Source organism: Sphaeramia orbicularis, chromosome 17 (assembly GCF_902148855.1).
Source record: "Sphaeramia orbicularis chromosome 17, fSphaOr1.1, whole genome shotgun sequence".
NCBI classification, from domain to species: domain Eukaryota; kingdom Metazoa; phylum Chordata; class Actinopteri; order Kurtiformes; family Apogonidae; genus Sphaeramia; species Sphaeramia orbicularis.
In genome coordinates, this window is record NC_043973.1 from 25,972,717 (window position 1) to 25,995,913 (window position 23,197).

The 23,197-nt window shown below is 39.1% G+C and overlaps 1 protein-coding gene across 2 annotated transcripts; it reads left to right on the forward strand.

The window, feature by feature from the left end:
• The first annotated feature begins 4,992 nt into the window (after nucleotides 1–4,992).
• Nucleotides 4,993–23,197, forward strand: dspa (desmoplakin a). 2 transcript variants are annotated; one of them, XM_030159981.1, is made up of 24 exons: nucleotides 4,993–5,491; nucleotides 6,576–6,660; nucleotides 6,958–7,076; nucleotides 7,296–7,440; nucleotides 9,071–9,196; nucleotides 9,317–9,376; nucleotides 9,473–9,640; nucleotides 9,752–9,856; nucleotides 9,954–10,049; nucleotides 10,143–10,268; nucleotides 11,761–11,913; nucleotides 12,009–12,163; nucleotides 12,909–13,035; nucleotides 13,173–13,359; nucleotides 13,462–13,700; nucleotides 14,383–14,564; nucleotides 14,757–14,895; nucleotides 15,858–16,051; nucleotides 16,153–16,315; nucleotides 16,557–16,640; nucleotides 16,754–16,861; nucleotides 17,019–17,117; nucleotides 17,237–17,734; nucleotides 19,422–23,197. In XM_030159981.1, the coding sequence occupies exons 1-24, from the start codon at nucleotides 5,238–5,240 to the stop codon at nucleotides 22,641–22,643; spliced, it is 6,834 nt and encodes a 2,277-aa protein (XP_030015841.1). In that variant the 5' UTR covers nucleotides 4,993–5,237; the 3' UTR covers nucleotides 22,644–23,197. The 2 variants fall into 2 exon arrangements, with proteins under 2 accessions (XP_030015841.1, XP_030015840.1); XM_030159980.1 differs by having other exon boundaries at nucleotides 5,238–5,491; nucleotides 17,237–19,051.

Genomic DNA, 23,197 nt, shown 5'->3' on the forward strand with positions numbered 1-23,197 from the left:
ATCTTAATTAAAAGTAGTAATACACCCCAGGAAGAATAGCAACTGATGTTTCAGTTGCTAATGAGGATCTTAATAAATGAAATGAAATACAAAGATTGAAAGTAATCGTGTATCTAAAGCAAATGTGACAGTTTCCAAACATCCTAAGGAAGAACTTTCCTCTTGGCAGGTTCTCTGAGTTTCTCATTTTGTAATATACAATAATGACCCCTGCTGACTGAATGCAGCAACATCACTCTCCCATGATTTTTCTTTGTATTATTTTTAATTATCTGTTTTACACATCTGTGAATATAACTATTAAATCACTATCCCAAAGTAGTGAAAAGTCTGCATTTATCATAAATGTGCCTTAAAGGGTTCTCCTGTTTGTAATGGGTCTTAAATAATCCTGCTAAAACACACAGATTAAACATTTGCTTTACATATTTAATAAAGAAATAATCTGAATGTAAATTGGTGACAACAAAATATTTTGTCACTAAAAACAAAGCATAAATTTAGAGCATTTGATATTGAATAGACTATGAATATTCCACACACAGCCAATTTAAACAACTATTGTGTGGCATTTCTATGTAAAATCACTGATGGTCATATAATTATTTCTAAATTTTACACATACAAAGTTAAGTATTTGTATGCTTTACTCTCTCAGTACACTAACATCATTACTTTAGTAATATATTCTGAAAATGCAGTGCAGGTTTTAGTTTAGGTTGGAAGACCCTTTAAAATATGTCACAAAATTGTTCAGTTATGTGTCTTAATGCATTTTTAAATGTATATTGTTCACATTCCAATGCCTACCTTAAGCGTTCATGAATGAATCATCAATATTTAATTTATTTTTTAAGTTCCTATTTGTTCTTTTTCTTTTTTGTATTTTTTATTGTTTGGCAGGATATAGAATAAATAAACTAAAGATCAGATATATTTTATCAACATTCTTTACAAATCTGCCATTCTATGCAGTGAATAATCTCCACTGCATTGTCTGATTGTGAAGTGGCTGTACGCCAACAGAAACCACTCTGACCGTTGAACCTTTCTATTATCTCACAGGGCTGTTTGTTATCATTCAAATGCACTTTTCCCTCCCTGACAACCAGGTGTGTCAGGTGTGTCAAGGACCCACCCATGTGCGTTGCTATGAGTCAGCTCGAATACGTATGTGTGTGTGTGTGTGTCTGCGTGTGTGAATATGTTGTTTTATCTGTCTTTCGGTGTGTCATAAATCGGCTGGATACACATGAGGTATAAAAAAGAATAAAACCCTACAGGCATGGTTAAACTTTTACTGCATTCTGGTGGAGAAAAAAAAGAAAGTATGCTCTTTTTCCTGTCAGATAAGAGTGCATGCTTGCAATAATGCTTTACTTTATAAATATATATTGTATTAGAGTGGAATGTGGTTAAACAACATACAATCACACATAAGATAAAGTGTATAAATAAGGTTTAAGTGCACTTTGGGTTTGAAGATCAGCAGATAACCTGGTAAAACATTGTATGATTTATTACTTAGGTTAAAGTTATCATCATATTCACTACATGTTTCAGTTTTTGACTGAACGTCCTTGATAATCTGATTGGTGGTAAGAGTTTCATGTGTGGGGCATTAAAACACTGATTCTGTTGTTTTCATATGGAATTTCAGTGTTATAGGCCTACTATGATAAAAATCACTTAATGAATGAAACACAACTGAAATGTGACTGTTTTATTGAACTCAGCTGCAAGCTCTTAAAAGGGAGGATGTAAGAATGTATAGAGCATATATATGAGTGAAAGTATTTTTTGACGCTTTCGTATCATTCCAGTCATGGAAACTGATGTATCATCTGTTTGTTAACAAGCTGCTGCGGAAAATCAGAACAGGACACGACATTAATAAACAATACAATGCCAGTTGTCTGTGCAGTTTAATAAACCAGCTGTCAGGCTGTTTTCACCGTTTACTCAGTGAATGATGTCACTGCCACTGTCTGGAAATGATATCATGTGTGTCTACGAGTGTCAGAAGGTCTGACAGTCCTATGAATCACTAGACATTAACACTTCAGCAAATAATTGTGGGAATTAACCCGGTGTTATTCCCACATTACTTTAATTCAATCTCCTTTGTTACCAGTTAACTGATTGTTCATAATGTGGCTCCTTTTATGGTTATTTTCTCTATCCCAGATGTCAATTTGTAACAAACGCTGGACTTGCAGCAATAAGACACACTGGATGTGAGAGCAGAAAGCAAACATCAGGTTAAATATTTACTGCAGAGCCGGAGAGACAGCAACTACAGCTTTTACTTTCAGCTTAAAAATGCCCCGTGTACAGAAAGCATAAGTAAAGAGAAACACAAAGGACACAGTGGATAAGTAGAAGGGTGGCTGCCTGAGTGTACGATGACAGACAAATATGTCTACATCAAATACGTGGAAGTGAACCATCACTTGAGTCTGGGCCACACCTCAGTAGAGCTAATGTCACACTTGAATCTCCATTTCTTGCAGAAAGAGCATTATGTTTATTTATTGCTTTGAGTTATTATTTATGACTTTATAAATGAATGTGTATTGGTTGTGTTTTTTAACAATGCAGTGACAACTAAGGCTTTCAATTCTATTGGTAAAATAAAAAAACACATAAAAAGTCTATGTCAATAGACAGAATATTACATGGGGATAAATTGGTGTTTGTGTGTAAGGTTTATATGATGATGTCAAGCAGTTTGTGTTGCCAAACTTTATAATTAAAGGCTTATATCGCATTAATTTCCACTATCTCAGTGTACAGCGAGGTTGGGTTCACTGTCCTTGTGTTCAGTCCACCCCTTTCCGTGTGGGAGCAGATACTTGGGACACAGTGCATGCTCAGTCTTGCATTGCAGTTGTGTTTAAAGAGCATGTATTAAGAGGGGTAAAACAGGCAGACATGTTAAACAAACCCTGAGCTTTCTGATGAAAATATGCAGGGAGTGTCTTGTTTAGTGTTCAGCTATCAGTCTCAGAACTTGTCCCGGGATTGAAATAATTAGAAAGCAACAATAATTATTGTACCCATAAATACTGAGAACAGACGAGTCACGCCTGGTTTGTCAAACACACACATTCAGGGCATTTCATCTGACAAGGTACGAGAAAGTAAGGCTCAAACGGTATGAAAATTCCAGTTCAGGGTGTTGGTTTCTGACCATGCCTCCCTCGCTGTCTGTCATTCTCTTTCTTTGTGTTCTCACGCTGGTGTGTGATCATATGTATAGTGTGGATCAGGGCTAAAACAGCAGAGGGCACAGTGTGTCCACCTGCAGTCAATTACCATTTCCTCTTAAGGTCAAGAAACACTGATACGCTCGCATTTCATTACAAAATACTGTATGTTATAGTGACAAATTCATTACAGGCTATTTGGAAGCTTCTTGCATGTATGAATCGAATCGTCTTTATTTTCTCTTCATTAATAAAGATGATCTGTTTTTCACTGTTGTTTTTCCTCATTTTACATATCTGCCCAATCCAACATCTTGTGCACATGTTTATCCGATTTTCTTCAGATATCTCACAGATTTTCTTCAGATATCTCACAGATTTTCTTCAGATATCTCACAACTTTATCCACCCCAAAATCCTGCCTCATAGTGACACTAGTTCCCTGATTCACTTTCCAAAGCTTGGACACACCCAGATGTGATGGGTTGTGTGAGCAGAGGGTGAGAGTTTAAGGAGAGGGCAGGGAGAGATCATAATGGGAATGCAAACGCAAAGAGGAAGGCTTTTAATTTGACAAAAAGTCTGTGTTGTTGTCAGTTTCAAGCACATGATCGGCTCTGTGAACTCTCAAATGAGATCCTTTTGACCTCAAGAATGTTGAACTGTACACGACAAATTCTTTGCACAACCACTGCACTCCTTATTTACTGCACTGGAGATTAAATTTGTTTGCTACTGGAGCACATCAACTGCCATTATTCAAAGGAGTCTATTTGATTATGTAGCAATGACGACAGTCAAAAATGCCTCTTAACTTATCCAAACTTCAAATGAAATGACATCATTCATTTTCACATTTACACTGTTGCAAATGAAGTTGGAAGATTCATTTTGTTTGTTTTCAGACACATTTGTCTTTTTATTCCTATTTATACACATCAGTAATCACTTTTGTCTAGGTTTAATGATTACATACTGAGTCCCAGTTACAGTTTATCAAGAATAAATCATATCGTCACATTCGATTCATGAGAAGAGAAAGTAAAACTATTTTATTCCAAATTTAATTTCTTTTCATTTACAACTGTGTATTTATATGTAAAGGCCATCTGTGCTATCATCTGTTTACTCCAGTTGTAGACAAAACATAAAATATGACCAGTACTGCTACTACTACTACTACTACTATTACTACTACTACTACTACTACTACTACTAATCTAATACTGCTACTACTACTACTACTACTACTACTACTACTACTACTACTAATCTAATGCTGCTGCTACTACTACTACTACTACTACTACCACTACTCTAATACAGCAAATACTACTACTACTAATCTAATACTGCAACTACTACTACTACTACAACTACTACTACTACTACTACTACTACTACTACTACTACTACTACTAATCTAATACTGCTACTACTACTACTATTGCTACTACTACTAATCATAATAATAATAAAAATAATAAAAATAATAATAATAACAATAATAATAATAATAATGTGTTTTTGAATGGTGTATACATTTTTTAAAGGCTTTGAAAGTAAAATTACGCCCAATCAAACAGTTTGGAAGTCGACTTTCTAAATAACATCCGGAATAACTTACATCACCAGCTTGTTGTACTCTTTCTTTTTCTTTTTTTTTTTCTTTTTTTTTTTTTTTTTTTTTTGCGTAAACTGTACCAGGTTTAACATTCATTTCCATTCACCTCACCCTAGCTATAAAATCATTGCAACAGAATGTTTGGCTCATTTTTGAAGAATGAAATGACAGCCCCAGTGTAATCTTCCCACAGGCTATTGAGGCTGCTGGAGTGTTTCGTAAACACAGTAAAGGTGTGGTTTTCTGTCCTATCCAAAAGCGGCCCGCTTCCGTCTATTCACAGTACACCATTATCTGCGCAACAGGAGAAGGGGAGGTGGAGACGCGCACCGTTCGTGCTCTGTCCGGACTGTGCGGACCTGACAAAACTTCACAAAAAACTTGAAATATAATAGCCGGCAGAAATGAGCATGTACGGGTCCAATCCGAAACTGGCCAACATCGGCCCCAGAAGTAATTCTCGACCGGATTTGACAAGTTCGAGTTTTAGGAACGAGGTATTTTACGGTGGAAATGGCTTTTCGGGGGACTACCAGGACGGCGGTGGTGGCGGATACTCCTACACCACCTTTTCCAGGACGTCCATGCACGGAGGGGGCCTCGGAGGACAGAAAATGCAAGTTGGCACTATGGGTGGGGGCGGAGGTGGTGGATTGAGGTAAGAGTTTGGAAAAACACCTGTTGCTTTTAAGCGTAACGGCGGAAAAAAAGGCAATAAACGTGCGTAAAATGTGCGTAAAACCATTAACGATACAATCATTTACAGATTCATGCGCATAGACATGGAGAATTCAGTTGGACTTTTGAAACATCAAGTTGGGTTAATTTTTGCCTAAATTTCGTGAGAGAAAAAGGCATTAACCTGGTTCCAATAAGAGATAAATCCACCGAACCTCAACCATCCGAGACTCATGAGAAGCCTATTAATGTTTTAACTTCCGTTATCAGTCCAAATGCAGCTCAGGTCGTGACCTCTGAGCTTATCAGGAAATGATTTATTAATTTCTGATATATATGAGTGTGTAACTAAGTAATCCTAGATATATTACTCCTGATGTGTTTCCCAGTATTATGAATCACAGCTGAGGAAATATTTGTACACACCCCTTGACTGTACACCCACCATTACAGTTAGAACAGAAACTTTCACATTCTCCATTTTCCCAACATTATTTCTTTTAAAGTATCTCTTTGGCTACTCACAGTGAACTAAGGTTAAAGTAAATGTAAATTAAGCAGTAAAAAAAAAAAATGTGACACAGTTTTTTTCTTTGTTTTGTGACCCTTTGATGACACACTCCCATGACCTATAAAGCCAGTCATTATAAACCTACATTGTAGTGTTGCCATACAGGTTTCTTTTTAAAAGCCTATACCACAAGTAACATTATAGTCCTTTCATTTTTTATTTTTATTTTTTTTATCATTTAATTGTTAACAGATACAAACAAAAAAGAAGCTTGGGCTTTTTAACTCTCATTATTCAGACACATTCACATCTCTGTGTCTACATATAACTATTATAGATGCTATGTTAATACTACCTGTCTTTAACACATTTAACTGCATTTGTTATGTTTTCTAATAAATTCATGACAAGATTTGCAAAGTACTTATTTTTCTTTAGAATTCTTTCTTTGTCTTTTTGCAATAAGTACTCACCGTTTTTACATTTTCTCATTATTTAACTGCTTAGCTGCATTACAGGATCTGAATATTTTGTTTGTGTGATTATTTTTTAGTGTACAAGCTATTCAGCAGAAAGGAATGTTCCTCTCAGGCCAGTGTCAGGATTACCTACAGAGAGCAAAGAAGATCCTCCAGACTGTAAGTCCTGTTTTACGCTTGAATATTACCTTCTATGGACTTTCAGATGTAGGGCAGTGACCAGAATATGCATAACATCAGCTAATTCTGATTCTTGTGTCTGTTGTTGACTGGATTAAGTTTCTGTTGACACGTCAGTGTGATGATGCTGTGTCAGGGGGGTATAGTTGAAAGGAAGACGCAAGATGCGACTTGAAAGGCAGATAACATCATCAGCTACAGATGATGTCTGATGATATTACCGTCATCATGAAGCTGTTGCTGGGAGTTAACAGTTTGTTCTTTGTGATTGCGTAGGGGGGTCCAGTCATGGAAGCAGAAAAGCTGATGGCTATGGGTTTGGAATCCATGGAGCAGTTGAAGGTCTGTGGCATAGAGCTGCAGCAAATGCGGGTCAATCATGACTTCTTCAGAAAGTAAGAAAGATACTGTGTTTTTGTAAAGGCCATACATTTAAGTTTTATAGTTGCATGATCCAAAGCAAAAGCAATTAAATTTTACATATGGTCAGATAGAGGACATTGTTATAGAGTTAATCACAAACTACATTTGCTTTTCTTTCAGTCTCAGTCGATTGTAAATTAATGCTTATTGTGGCCTTCACTAAGTATTGTCTCTTTTGTTCACCTCTGCAGTGTGGATCAGCTACAGCAGATGCACGCTGCTCTTCAACAGCAACTTGTTGGTGGGATGGGCACAAGACGTAACAGAGGCAGCGTGGGCTCCGTCGAGGGGGGAAGGCTCTTCGACAATGCAATGGCTTGGATTGCTCAACAGAAGGTGAGTTCTACAGACTTAACAGACATTTAGAAAGTCTGGTAAAAGTCTGGTGAAACCCAGACACTCAACCTGTTTGAGCAGTAGGAATAGTTGCATCTGCGTGTGAATGCATGCCTGTATCCGTGCACTAGGGTGCACAGTTTTTATGTGAAGGGAGGAGGAGGGGATGCACTTACCGTATCACTTATTCTAACCTCCTGTAACTGAAACCATCTGGACATGCTCTCCCAAACCTGATCCGTGAGTGAAAGAGGCCAAGCGCCGTGCAGGAGGGCTGAAACAAAGAGGAGGAAAGAGCACTGCCATCTGAGAAAGAGACGGAAACAGAAAGGGAGAAATGGACGGGGACCGAGGGAGGCAGCAGAGACGAGGGAGAAAAAGCTGTAGAAGTAGAAGAAAAGTAGAAGGAAAGGAGTGTGAAATGTGACACTCTCCACTGAGTCGGTTGTTATGGGACAGGGCGGTTTAGCTGATCTCTAACACGCTCATGGGAAAACGCCCTTCCACTCTCTACCTCCCAAACCCTCCCACCCAACCTAAAACAAACCCTGTCATTCTGTCACCACTTCCAGCCTCACCGTCTGTATTTCCTCATTTCACTACATAACCAAATACTGCTTTATCACACATATTTTATTCTCTCTCTCCAGTATTCTACTTTAAATATTGTTGTGCAACTGGAAACACATTGACCAATTCCTTACTTAGTCTGTTTGCAACTTTTCATTCAGTAAGCTACTTTTTGTCTATAAATCATTGTCTGAATTCATAATGTATTCCCTACTAGACTTTAGCTATAATGATAGCCAGACTTTCTCAACAGCCATGTCCTGTGTAGCTTCAGACAAACATTCAAGAGGGAAGGGAGTGGCAATAGAACAAAAGCCTTGAGAGAGAAAAGAAAGAAAAAAATGTGAGCAAAGAGCAGGGCCTGGCTGAGGTTGGTTTGCTTGCAGAGCTCTTATCAAAGCTTAGGGCTGCGGACAAGGGGGGGAATAGTTGGAATAGTTTCCAGCTTAGCAATGGACATAATGATTAAATGCTGACACCTAGAGGGTGAAAAGTGGAAAGACATAGATTTTTTTTTTTTTACACTTTATTTTTATTGTTTGATTTCTGTACAATACAAAACAAACATGAGGGATATTTGGGATACATTGACCATAATAAACCTTTGTGACTAACAATTGGTTTTAATAATGTGACGCTGAAATGAAAATTGTCCATTTCTCCCATTTATAATGACACTACTCTTCTTGAGTCCTCAATCTGTGGGTCAGAATCTCTATCTCAAATATTCCAATCACAATTAGTATCCAGTCGTTAGTTGTAGGTGGTTCTAATCTGCACCATTTTTTGGTAATAGCCTTTTTATAGGCTGCTAATAGTATTTTAAACAAATATCTTATCATTTTTTCTTACATTATTACCAATAATACATCTGAAATACATCACCCAACATGTGTTAGGGATTGCATAACCGAAAGACATGGATTTAAGTGTTTTCTTTGTTTGTGTGTTTAAATCTTCACTGAAATTTTTCTTATATTATTGAAAAAAGAGACTGTTTTGACTATTTTCAGTTTTACACATCAACATGACAGTAAAGTATGATTTTGGCATCTTTCAGCGTATGATTGAGACAGCTCCGTGGGGGGATGACTCAGCTGCCCTCGACAAACAAATCTCGAACCACAGCAAAACCCACAGCAGCCTTGTAAGAAACCAGGAAGTAGACCGTGCCAGAGATGATTTGGTAGGTGGTCTGTCTGTTTTCTTTTGTACATAAAATGGTTCATGGGTGCATCACATGTATACCAAAACTCAATATGTTGCCATCTCAGTTAAAACAGAGAAAAAAACCTTCTCTTTTTAGAACGGGAGGAATGATAAGTACAACCTTTACGTCCTGGAGCAAGAATGGGACAGCCTACAGGTAAGACCACCAAACTGTAATTTTGCCAAGATCAGACACATTTTTTCCACTGCTGGTGTTTTACTTATTCATAAATCTATATTGTGTCTTTCTTAGAAAATGTCCCATGGTCGCTTGAGTCAGCTGCGTGAGCTTCAGAATATCATTGATGAAATTTCCCAAGCCATCATGTGGGTGAATGAAAAAGAGGAGGAGGAGCTTGTGTTTGACTGGGGAGACAAGAAAATCGATCAGTATATCCCTAAGAAGCAAGAGAACTACTCGGTAAGGATCTCTGGATGAAAATCTAATATTTTATCTGTTTTAATTATATTTTCATGCTTTGATTCCACATTGTTTCCCTTAGTTTATATATGTATGCCTTGTCATTCTCAGAGGCTGATGAGGGATCTGGAAGAGAAGGAAAAGGACTTAAACAAGCTGAAGGTTAAATCAGATGGTCTTCTTGCCAGCAGCCATCCAGCATCAGATAAGATTGAAGTAAGGATTTCTGTTTTTATCCCTTCCCTAATCAGGTAAAAAAAAAAAAAAAAGAAGAAGAAGTGACTAGTACTGACCTCTGTGTTTATACCCACAGGCCTACATGGACACCTTGCAGACCCAGTGGAGCTGGCTTCTCCAGATTACTAAGTGTATCCATATTCATCTGAAGGAGAATGCTGCCTACAGCCAGGTAAGAGCACAGCTAATCCGACTCCACTGTTAAAAAGAAGTCATGAAATATTGTATGTTTTCATGTAAACAAAGTTTTTGCTGCTGTCTTTAGTTTTTCAAGGAGGCCAATGAGACCTATGCAAAGCTGCAGAAGCAACATGAGACAATCCGACACAAATTCACATGTGACAAGAACACTCCCCTGGAGAACCTCGTTGAACTCCTGAAAAACCTAGAGGTAAACACATTACGGCAGTGTTTTTCAACCTTGGGGTCAGGACTTCATGTGGGGTCACCTGGAATTCAAATGGGGTCACTTGAAATTTCTAGTAATTGATAAAAATAAAAATAAAAACTTACTAATAAATAATATATGGTGAGTTGAGAGAGACAATCACAAAACATAAAACACATAACAAACTCTGAAGCTGAAACTGAAGCACTGTGGTTCTGTTTGTCTTTCAAATGTTCATTGTGGTCAGTTTCAGATGCTGCAGCTCTTTCATAATTCATAGTTTGAGTTATTGTTTGTTCAGTGTTGTCAGCCTTGTAAATCCAAGCTGGACTGACTACATATCCTGACCAAGGAAAATAAAATTCTCACTTTGTGCAGTAATCTACACCTGGCTTTTCTGCCTCCGTCCATAATAATATACATTATATAGCCTAAATGTAGTCTAAAATTAATGTTTCTTTGCAACACAGTATAGCAAAGTATTACATGATCAAAAACAAATGAATTTTAGCAACAAAAAAAAAAAAAAGTTTCCGTTTTGAATGTTTAGGGTTGCCAGAAATCTGGGATGTTAAAATGAGGTCACAAGCCAAAAAAGGTTGTGAACCTCTGGGTTATATATGAAATAAAACGCTGAATACTACTATTTTTGAAATCACGACTATTAAAATTTTTTGACCTAGTTACTTTTAAAACAGTGTTAGTCCTACACAATGCTATGTTAGTTAGACTACCTAGTAATCTGCAAAACATGTTCAAAATGAGAGATGACGGCTGCAGTCTAAGGGGTGAACATAACTTCATTTACCCAGCGGTCCACACAACTCTGAAAAGTATGTGCATTTCTGTATGTGGTATCAAGTTATGGAATAAACTTGATGACACTTCAAAAGTGTGTAAGAATACACCGCTATTTTAAAGTGAATACAAACAAATGTGAATTGACTCATACAAATACATTGAGTTATCAGACCACTTTCATATTTTGGTATGTGTAATTGAAGATATTTTGAATGGGTTTATATGTAGTTTGGGGTTTATTCATTATACCCTGCATAGTTTAGTCTCTATTTGTTTATTTTTGATTACTGGCAGAATGGTTGCACAATGGTGATACAACAAATACAGAGGTGCTATGACTAGTTATTCGTTGTTATCTATTTTAATGTCATAAATAGCCATTGAAGGAATTATATTTGGTTATGAATCTGAAACTGAAAGTAAGGAAGGGGCAGGACTAGATAAGGCTTTGCTTCTTTCTGTCCCTTCTCAAACTGTGTTTATGAGTTGATTCATATGTATATTTAGGTTAAATTTATTGTATTTTATTACTTTTTTCTGTAAGTAATGACCATTGATGAGTGCATATGTAATTGACTTCTTGCTTTTATTGTTTTTTTAGTTCTTTTTTTACTTCAAGTTTCAGACAAAAAAACTAAATAGATAAATAGATGTTTGTAGCCGCTGTGGTTAAAATGATGGTGGGTTTTTACAGAAAGAGAAAGAGCGAATCGTGGAGAACAAGAGGCAGGTCCAAAGTCTGGTCAATAAGTCAAAGACCATCGTCAGGTTAAAACCCCGTAACCCTGAAGAGAAGAGCAGCAGCCCTGTCATAGTCCAGGCCTTATGTGACTTCAAACAAGACCAGGTGAGGAATACACTTTCAGAAACAGAAACAGAATATGCAGTGAAGTGTAATGAACATACGTTTATTCAGTGCATTTTTTCCTCTTCTTGCATCAGATTGGGATTTTAAAAGGGAATGAGGGAATCCTGAAGGACAACTCCCAGCGTAGCAAATGGCTTGTGACTGGACCTGGAGGTCTGGACATGTTGATTCCGTCTGTGTGTCTGCTCATCCCCCCACCCAACCCACTCAGTATCGGCCTTGCCAATAAGTAAGAATCATGATTTTGTTCAGATTATAACTTATCTGGGATCTCATAATATTTGTGAGCTATTAAAAAGCAGTCTTTTTGACACATAGTAATAAATGTAGCAGATCCTGAAACAACCTTTGGAATAAAATATAATAAAACGTGTAACCCATAGAGACCCAAACAGCCACTGAAAACCAAAAGCATCTTCTAAACTAAAATGTTTAATAGCTGTTAATCCACTAATCTTATTAATACATGTAAATAATTGGTGTAAAATACAGTTTGTCATCTTTTCATGGTCATCAAATATGGCCCATTTGGATGTTCAGAGGCTCCGTAGTGAACGTGGAAACACTGTCATCTTCTACAACATTGATTCACCAGTAAAACCCATGGAGTTGGATCAATGACAGTGGATGGAGACGTTCATTTATTGATATCTTTGCTGAAAAAGTCACTTTTTCTGGAGTTTTCTTAGTTTCTGATATATTCCTCAACTTTAATCTGACCTTTTATGAACATCTACATGATCAGTGAATTAAATATAGGAAGTACGTGATTTTTACAGAAAACAGAATGCAGGGGATAATATGCAATAAATGGTGTTAAATCACTTAAGGAAAGTTAATATGGAGAAAGAAGCTATTTTGGAGCACTGGGTCTTTATGGGTTAAATATGTCTGCTGCTGTTTCTTTAATACTTACAACAATATAAAACCTATTGCACTGAACAGCATGATTTATTGCTTACTCTGTTTTCCAGAAATGAGCAATATTATGACGCCATCATGGGCATCTGGAATCAGCTGTACATCAACATCAAGAGTCTCATTTCATGGCAGTATTGTCTCAAAGACATCAATTACATCAACTCCCTCACCCTCAGTATGGTAAGATACAATAAACATCTCATTTTAATAACTGTGTTTCTACCATAACTATAAAGTAAACCTAAAGTGGATTTTCTTTCTAGTTCTCACAAACTGTATTTTTCACTTTGACGTGACCTTGTTCAATTGTCTCATAGTTGTCGAAGATGCGTCCTGAGGAGTACCGCAGTATCATCAAAAGAATGGATACTCACTACCAGGAGTTCTTGCGTACCAGCCAAGGTTCAGAGCTGTTCGGGGAGGAAGACAAGAAAACTATACAAGGCCACTTTGACAAAGCCCAGAGCCATTATGATACACTGATCGTCCAGCTGCCTGCGTACAGTGAGTGCCAGATGTCTTTACCTTGTTCTGAATTATCAACATCGTCATAAACTATTCACTACTACTACTGCTACTACTGCTAACTCATAAATGCATTTACAGAAGAGGAAGAGGCAAAACCTGAACCTCCAAAACCGGAGCCCACCAAAGTCAAGGTCATCAAGGTCCCTGTGACCAAGACCGCCCCGCCAGCACCAACACTGAGCATCTCTCTGCTGAACGGTCTCCATGACCTCCGATACCGGCTGCAGCAGGCGGAATCGGACCTCACCAGTCACCTCCACGTCCCACTGGGGGAGAACAGTTTGCATGAGTGCTCTCTGCACATTCAGAAGCTTCAGGTATGTAACTTCCGATTTATTATCTAGAGGTGAAGGTCATCTGTGCAAAAATGTAGGTCAAATATGACACTGTAAAGAGGTAATATATAGCTTGCAAACCAAACCAAAAAAAAAAACCCATAATACAGGGTGCTTGCACAGGTCTTGAAAGTCCTTAAAAGTCTGGAATTTTATGTGAAAGTCTTAATAAAGTATGGAAAAAGTTTCTCTCATAGTTGAATTTTAGAGTATGCTCAAAAGCACATAATCTTGTCAGATAAGAAATACATGAGAAAAGCATATAAAACACTTGATATGTTAGTGAAAACATGTCAAGTGTTACTGGATATGTACACTTAAATACTGGAATGATTCTAATGAAACTTGTTTGCGTGATATCCATGCATTTTTGTGATTTTCATGTGTTTTGAAAATGTTTCTGTCAGTAAAACATAATTTACTGCAAATGGTGCATTCATTCATTTATACATTTATTAAAATAAACTTTTCTACTACACACAACAGGTAGTCTCAACCAAAAAAGTAGGCACCCAAGTATAAAAGTACATAAGGTCAAGGTCTTGGGGGAAAAAATTTAAATTTTTTATATGGATGAAGAGCAAGCACCCTGTAATGTTAATTTCCTGTTTCAACAACTCATCATGCTTCATTTAATGTGTTATCACTTCTTTTTTATATCTAGCTTGCTCACCAAAATTTGGACTCCATTCATGATGAGTACCTGCGCATCCGGGAAAGCATTATAAAGCAGCTGGAAGGGTTGCCTGCAGACTCCGAACATGCCAAATTCCTCCGTTCTGAACTGGACTACATCAATCATTCACTGGGAGGCCTGCAAGGTCTCTACTCAGTCTACCTTCAGAGGTAAAATTATATACCATAGTCTCATTTCATCCCTGTTTTCTTCTATACATGAGAATCAAGTGGGTGAAGTGATTATGACCAGAATTTAAGACAATCTATAAGTGGTCACTGATTAAAATAACTGCCTCATTAAATGTAAAAAACATTTAAGAACAACTGTATTTGCTGTAATGACTCCTGTGTATCCAACAGACTGTCTGCTCTGAAGGCTCTGCTGCAAAGCCTCATCCAGGTTGAAGATATTATCAAAGTCCACGAGGCCCGACTGACAGAGAAGGAGACCACATCTCTTGACCCCATAGAGGTGGAAAACTATCGGAGCACACTAAAGGTTTGACACACTTTCTTTTCTTATTTGAAAATAGATGCAAAGCAGTAATACCTTCATGCTGCACTGATACTGCAGTATTAACCTCCTGAGACCCAGCAGTGCATTTTTGTCTTCTGTAGGGGAGAAGAGCTTGACAGCTTTATTGCCAAAAAAAAAAAAAAAAACGCTATCCAAGGCAAAGGACAGTCCATAAAAATGTTAAAAATGCCTCTGAAAGAACTGTTGCATTGTGCTGTTTCAAAAAAGGCAATTATTTAATGTAAAAAAAAAAATCCAAAACTTGTACTTTCCTGGGTCTCAGGAGGTTAAGGCAGTCACCTGGCACATTTTACAACTTTAACTTTAACTGCTAGCTGATAAAGGTAATAACATTACACTTGAGCCGACATTTTATTAACTGTTAAGTCTTGATGAATAAAGCAGCTTGATAGGATTTTAATGTAATTGTTTTTCTGTCAACCAGATTTGCACTGCTACCTAATCTGTGCCCAAAAGCAATACAAATCACAACACAGTCTTTTATTCTTTCTGCTACTAAGCTTTGAAACACAGACCCCACCAATAATAGATGAAACTGACTGTTTTAGAAGATGTATTTACTGGATTTTAGTCAAGAGTTTTTACTTACTGAATTTGGTTCATTGATATTTATTTACTTGATGATTCTATGATTGTTGACTGATTGTTGTTGTATGTATGTGACAAAGCTGCAAATGAATCACCCATTTAGGATAAATAAAGTTGTCTGAACTGAACTGATTGGTAAGATAAGTGAATTAAGTACCTAGGTGATTATCACATAAAATTTGTTATTGTTGCATTGTTATTGTGTAACATTTGATTAATTGATCTTTTTTATTGTATTTATAATCATAGCATATGCACCTTAATATGGAAAGCATTTAATTATGATAGAAATATAAAAATAAAATAACAATTCAATTTAATTCTCTCTACTAAAGCATATGAAGGGTGAACTGGAGCTAAAAAGAGACCTGCTGACAGCTATGGAGTCTGACCTGGCTAAAGCAGTCCAATACAACGGACAAATCTCCGAGTCCTTCCACAAATGCGATGTGGATTTGTCCAAGTATTCAGACCTGGTGAATCAGATGGGTGACCGCTGGCGCCGCATTCAAACTCAAATTGATAACAGGTAAGATGGAATGCACACATACAAATAACACATGAGTCACTGCTGGTAAAAACCCTAAAAATAATCATGTCTTCCTCTTCCTCTCCCTCTTTCCCAATCAGAATGTGGGACTTAGAGAAGCAGGAGAAACAGCTGAAAGATTATCAGCAGAACAGCACTTCCCTCGACCAGTGGATAGACAATGCCAGGAAGCGACAGGATAACCTACAGTTGGTTAAACTGAATGACATCCAGACCCTAATGGACCACCTCAACCAACAGAAGGCATGTTTTTCAATGTTTCCTCCCACATATAGTAATTAATGATATTAAATGGTTGAATTTTTAATCAGAATAAAACTCTACTTACATCTAATTTTAAATTGAATGAGCATTAAATGAGCTGATAGATGTGTGAATGTTAATCACTTTAAGAGCATTTAATAGCTTTGAAATTAATGTCTAGTAAAAGAGCCTGATGTTAGATTAAATTCTGAGCATTTCATGCCCCCTTGACTCTGCACAGGCACTTCACACTGAAATTAAAGGAAAGAAGGAGAAAGTGGAGGATGTGCAGAAAAATGCTGACATTTGTGCTGCCTCCATAAAGGTTGGTGATTATTCTGCAATATTTTTCTATTTAAAATATTTTATGCATACTTTCATGGGCACAAGCAATGTTGTTACAAAACAGTAAGGTCCTGTTGTGTTGTGTGCTTACAGGACTATGAGCTGCAGCTTGCGTCTTACAGTGCTGGCCTGGAAACTCTGCTTAACATCCCCATCAAGAGAACTATGCTGCAGTCTCCTGCTTCTGTGGTCAGACAAGAGGTGTGAACACTGGCTCTCATTAAGTTGTGTTAATACATTTACAGCTATGAATATATTTTGCATCTAAAATAGAGTGTTGCTTATTTGGAGTCCATGAAATTTCAACAAAAAACTAAACCCATGGCATGATAACGCATTGTTTTTTTAACACCATCAGGCTGGTGGCCTCCAGTCCCGCTACATAGAGCTACTTACCCGCTCAAGTGACTACTACAAATTCCTCGGGGAGATGCTGAAGAACATGGAAGAGCTAAAGGTAAGTAGAGGATTTCCATTTAAAACATTTTCGTTTCATAATACACAGTAACAGTGAGGTAGGTTTATAGATGTAAAAGTAGGTGTCTAAGGAGTTCTTTTTTTATATGCTCTCCACAGATCAGAAACACCAAAATTGAGCTGACAGAAGAAGAACTGAGGCGTCTGAAGGAAGACCTCCACGATCGTAACCATAAAAATAAGTCTCTAGAGGATGATTTAGCACGCCACAAGCTGGAGCTCACTCAGTCAAAAGATCAGCTCATTTCTATGGAGGAAGTTATAAGAACCACCGCAATCCAAGCTAATGCTGCCAAAGAGAGTCTGGATAGCAAACATAACCAGCTTCAAGAGCTTAATGACCAGCTGACCCGCATTAAATACCAACTGGAGGAAGAAAAGAGGAAGAAAAGGTTAGCAGAGGAGCGCTACACCAGCCAGCAAGAAGAGTATGAGGCCGCTGTTCGCCGCAGGCAGAAAGAACTCGAAGAGCTAAACTGGATCAAGATTGACTTAGAAAAGTCTGTGAAGGATAAAGAACGTGAATTGGAGAGGATGAAGATACTACTGGAGGAGGAGGCAGCCCGTCGACGAAATGCAGAGTCAGATATCTCAAAGGTAAGAACACAGTGTAACCAGGAGGTTAATCATCTTAAGCAGAAATATGAGGCAGAGATCCATGTTACCAAGACAACGATCCTGAAGACCTCCCAACAGAGGGAAGAAGATACAGCTGAACTGAGACTGCAACTTGACAGACTCACTGCCGAGAAGAGAGATTTAGAGGATGAGCTGAGGAGACTGAGACAGTCCATCGCTCACACAGAAGAGCAGAAAAGTAGAGCAGAGCAGGAGGCCAGCCAGCAGAGGGCATCAGTGGCACAAGAGACAAGGGTACGCAACGAGCTGGAGGTCCAGATAAGAACACTCATACAGCAGAGAGGAGAGGATGAACTTAAAATGAAGGAGGCCACCAAGAACAATCAGGACAGATCCAGACAGATCAGCACGCTAACCTTTAACTTGGAGGAAGAAGGGAAAAAGAGGAGAGCCCTGGAATTAGAAGTCAATCGCTTGAAACAGGCTGAAGCAGAACTGAAGGCAAAGAATGCGGCTTATAAAGAGGAAGTGAACAAGCTGAAATTGTCTGAGCAGGAGGTCCGTATTACCAGAGTGGAGCTGGAGAAGCAGACCAGTGAGAAAACCAAGGCTGAGCAGGGTTCTGCCAGACTGCAGAGCCGAATCCGAGAACTTCAGTGTTCTCTGGATGGCATGGAAGCTGAGTTGGAGAGACAAAAGAAGGCAGCCCAAGAAGAGTTCACCCGTAGAAAGAGAATAGAAGCTGAGCTGGAGAGAATGACGCATACCTGCAAAGAGCACACCACTACAATTAACACCCTGAAATCTGTTCAGATTGAGGTGACTAACACTGGAAGGAAGTATGAGCACGACCTCAGAACACTGCAGGAGGCTCTGGACAAGAGCCGAAAGGAACATAAAGTCACAAGCGATGAACTGGCAGCAGTGACAGCTGAGCTGAAGATACTGAAGCAGAAGCTGCAGCAAGAACAGGCCCGGATCCATGAACTCAACCAACGAAATGAAAGCCTGTACAAGACCATTGAAGAAAAGAGTCGTCAGCTGAATGAATACACTCAAGAGACCGAAAAACTGAAGACTCTCACACAGAACCTGACAAAGGAGAGACTGAGATTGGAGGAGGAGCTGAGAGCAGTTAGGCAGGAGAGAGATGACTTGAAAAGTAGTAAAGATACTATTGACGGAGAAAATGCCACTCAGATTTCAGCCTTGCATGTCCAGCTTCAAAGTAGCACCAAGAAAACAGCAGAACTCCAGGCTCTCATCAATGACCTCACCAAGGAGAGAGAAAAGCTTAAGGTGGAAATAGACAAATTCCAAAAGCAATCAATTGAGGTACTTTTGACCCCACTGAAGGATCACCAACTTGCTGCTTGCGCATGAGTGACACATTGGGTTTATATGCATGCGGCTGCATGTTTGATCACTGAACATAATTTACCTTAATAATCACTGTTTACTAACTCAGCTAACAAATATATTGTACACAAAGCTGTACAAATGTACAATACTAGGGGTTGTACTAATAATTAACATTTATTTTGTTTTGAAATTTTAATTTGACAAATGATAACATGTTGCTTATTAGCACCATAGTTACATTTTAGATTAGCATATTGGTTGAATTTGGAGCTTCCTGCTTTGTGCTCTTGCTAGCATTGTTGCACACAATAACATAGTAATGTGATTTCTCATCTCTTCGCAGACATCCATGATGGTACACGAGTCTCAGAGCCAGTACAGTGAGGTGCTTCTGGAGAGGGATAGCCTGCATGCCAAGCTGAAACTGTTGGAGCAGGACAAGAACCGTCTCCTACGTGTAGAAGAGGAACTGAGCCGTATCAAGATCTCACTCGAGACTGAACAACGCAACAAGCAGCGGCTGCAGGATGAAAAAAATTCTATCCTCAAGGAGTTGACCTACATGAAAAACCAGTCTGAGCTGAGAGAGGGTCAAATTAGGCAGTGTGAATCAGATAGGGATAAGGCTGATCGAGAGAGGCTCTCCTTGAAGAATGAGATTGAAAAGCTTATGATGGAGCTCAAGAGTGTAGAAGAGAGGTACAAGAACCGGCTGTTTAGCTCTGAAAAGGAGGTATCAGAGCTGGCTCTCAGGAGAGACGCTCTGGAGAGAGAAATAAAGAGGCTTCAGCAGAGACCTGACACTCTGGCCAAGCAGACACAGACAGATGAGAAAATCACTACAGTTGATCCTTCCAAGTTAGTATTTGATGGTGTGCGCCGTAAAGTAACAGCCCACCAGCTTTGTGATTGTGGCATAATCAGTAAATCCACTTTAGACCAGCTCCTAAAGGGAAAAAAGACAGTTGATGATGTGGCTGTGGACATCCAGCTTAATCTAAAGGGCACTGGCATTATTGCAGGCATGACAACAGGTCCTCAAGGAAAAATGCCTTTCACTGAAGCCAAAAATAAGAACCTCCTGAGCCCAGAGAGCGCCCTCTTGCTCCTGGAGGCTCAAGCAGCAACAGGCTACATACTGGACCCGACATTTAATGAAAAGATGCCGGTCGATACTGCCTGTTCAAGAGGAATTGTAGACACAGAAGACAGAGACACCTTGGTAACAGCTGAAGCAGCTAGCACAGGCTTCAAAGATCCATACACTGGCAAAGTGCTATCAGTGGGCCAGGCTTGCAAACAAGGTCGAATTGACAAAGACACAGCTCTCCGCTTGCTCCAGGCTCAGGATTCTGTTGGAGGTATCTTGGATCCAGTTTTAAGTGTGTTCCTTCCAAAAGATCTGGCTTTGGATCGCAACCTTATTGATGAGGATCTCTACAGGGCTTTGAACAAAAAACCTGCCTGCTACCTGGATCCAGCCACAGGGGAGAAGATAAGCTACAATGATCTTAGAAAGACATGTGTAGTGGAACCTGTCTCTGGTTTGCTGCTGCTTCGTGGCCCAGATAAGCCAATGACAGTAAAGGGTCTCCGTGGTGAAGTTTCTGTTGATGAGCTCATTAAATCTGAGCTGCTGGATGAAACTGATTTGCAGAAGCTCAACCAGGGCAAGCTTTCCAGCAAAGATATTGAAGACAAGCTGAGGTCTTACCTCTATGGCTCCTCATGTATTGCAGGGATCTATGATGAGGCGAATGACAGAATAATGCCCCTCTATCAGGCAATGAAGGAAGGCCTGCTGATGAGAGGAACTACACTGGAGCTTCTTGAGGCCCAAGCAGCTTCGGGCTTTATTGTTGATCCAGTTAACAATGTCTTCTTGACAGTAGAGGATGCTTTTAAGAGGGGTCTAATAGGAAAAGAGTTTAAGAACAAGTTGCTGTCCGCAGAGAAAGCAGTAACTGGATACATTGACCCATCCACAGGAAAGACAATCTCCCTCTTTCAGGCTATTGAGAAAGATCTTATTGAAAAAGGTCATGGAATCCGCCTACTTGAGGCCCAGATTGCCAGTGGTGGGATTATTGACCCCAAAGAAAGCCACCGTATTGATGTCGCTGTAGCCTATAAAAGGGGATATTTTGATGAAGAGATGAATGAGATCCTTAGCTATGAGGGGGATGACACAAAAGGCTTTTTTGACCCTAATACCAAGGAAAACCTAACATATCTTCAGCTGAAGGACAGATGCATGACAGATCAGAAAACAGGCCTCATACTTCTACCACTCAGAGATAAGAGGAAACCACAGAAGTCACAAACAAGTCGTACCAATGTCCTCCGCAAAAGACGTGTTGTGATTGTCGACCCGGACACTGGGCTGGAGATGTCAGTGAGGGAGGCCTATCACCGAGAGCTAATTGACTATGACACGTTCCTGGAGTTGTCAGAACAGGAATGTGAGTGGGAAGAAATAACTATTAAGGGGTCTGATGGCTCTTCACGTTTGGTGATCGTGGATAGGAAGACAGGAATGCAGTATGACATCCAAGACTGTGTGGAGCGTGGTGTCATTGACCAGCCATCTTTGGATCAATACCGTGCTGGTACATTAACCTTGACCCAGTTTGCTGACCTCATCGCCAGCAGAACCAGCAGCACAGAGATGAACATTGCAGCCAGTACTGTGGACGACATGGTCACTTGCAGCAGTCCTACCCAACTTGCGCCATCTTCTCCTACTGTACGAAAACGCTTCAACAGTATTTCTATTACCGTCTCCCCACCTGAGATGTTTGATGACCAGAGCCCTGTGGCAGCTATTTTTGATACAGAGACATTGGAGAAGATAACAATTCCAGAAGGCCTCAGAAGAGGCATTGTTGATACGATCACAGCACAGAGGCTGCTGGAGGCCCAGGCATGCACTGGGGGTATCATCAACCCTGCCACTGGTGAGAGACTTTCACTGCAAGACGCTGTTCATCAAGGTATCATCGATGAAAGCATGGCCTCTAAGCTGAAACCTGCTCAGAAAGCCTATGTTGGTTTTGAGGACATCAAGACTAAAAGAAGGATGTCTGCAGCAGAAGCAGTGAAGGAGACATGGCTGCCTTATGAGGCTGGTCAAAGATTCCTAGAGTTCCAGTACCTGACAGGAGGCCTGATAGAGCCTGGAACTGGACGCCGCATTACAATCGAAGAGGCTATTCATAATGGTTGGCTGGATGGTCAAGGGGCCCAAAAGCTTCAGGATACTCGGAACCACCAGAAAAACCTGACGTGTCCCAAAACGAAGCTGAAGATTTCCTACAAGGAAGCCATGGACAGCTGCATGGTGGAAGAAAGCAATGGTATGAAGATGCTGCAGGCCTCCTCCATATCCACCAAAGGAATCAGCAGTCCTTACAATGTCTCTAACCCAGGATCACGCTCTGGGTCCAGGGCTGGTTCCCGTGCCGGCTCCAGAAGTGGATCTCGAAGAGGCAGTGTTGATTACTCTACCTACTCCTATACCTTCTCTTCTTCCAGTACCACCTATAGCTCTAACAGCGTATCTTAATGCATAAGATGAAAAAAATAGACCAGTTATGATGTGCTATTGACGTCCCATGTTGTTTGAATACTTTTGTAACAATACTTCTGAAGAGTTTGTGCTTTCTAGAAGATATTTGCAGTTTTTTTAAGACACTGAATCTAATTACATGTTCATTTGTGGTTCATTAATAGTTTGCTATTTTTGGTGACTTGGTGTTTAAATATCTCACTGGATGCTTATTATAATTAATTTTCTTGTTCTAACATACCTGTTAGGAAAATCATTTTGCAACTGCTAAATTTAATATATGCATTTTTTTTAAGAATTTGTCTTTATTATTATTTTTGAAAGATGCTTGTTGACTTCAGCTTCAGTAGAAGAACCAGAATTCATTTTAACCTGTTTCATTTTCAGCACATTGCAGCTTGGCTTGTTTTATTTTTTAGAGGAAAGTATTTTGGTTATTGCAGATGATGATGTCAGACTTATTGAATTTAGAAAGTAACAATTAAGTGTTCCAATAAAATGTCATTCTTTGATTTGAAAAAAAAAAATAAAATAAAAGATAATAAAAAATG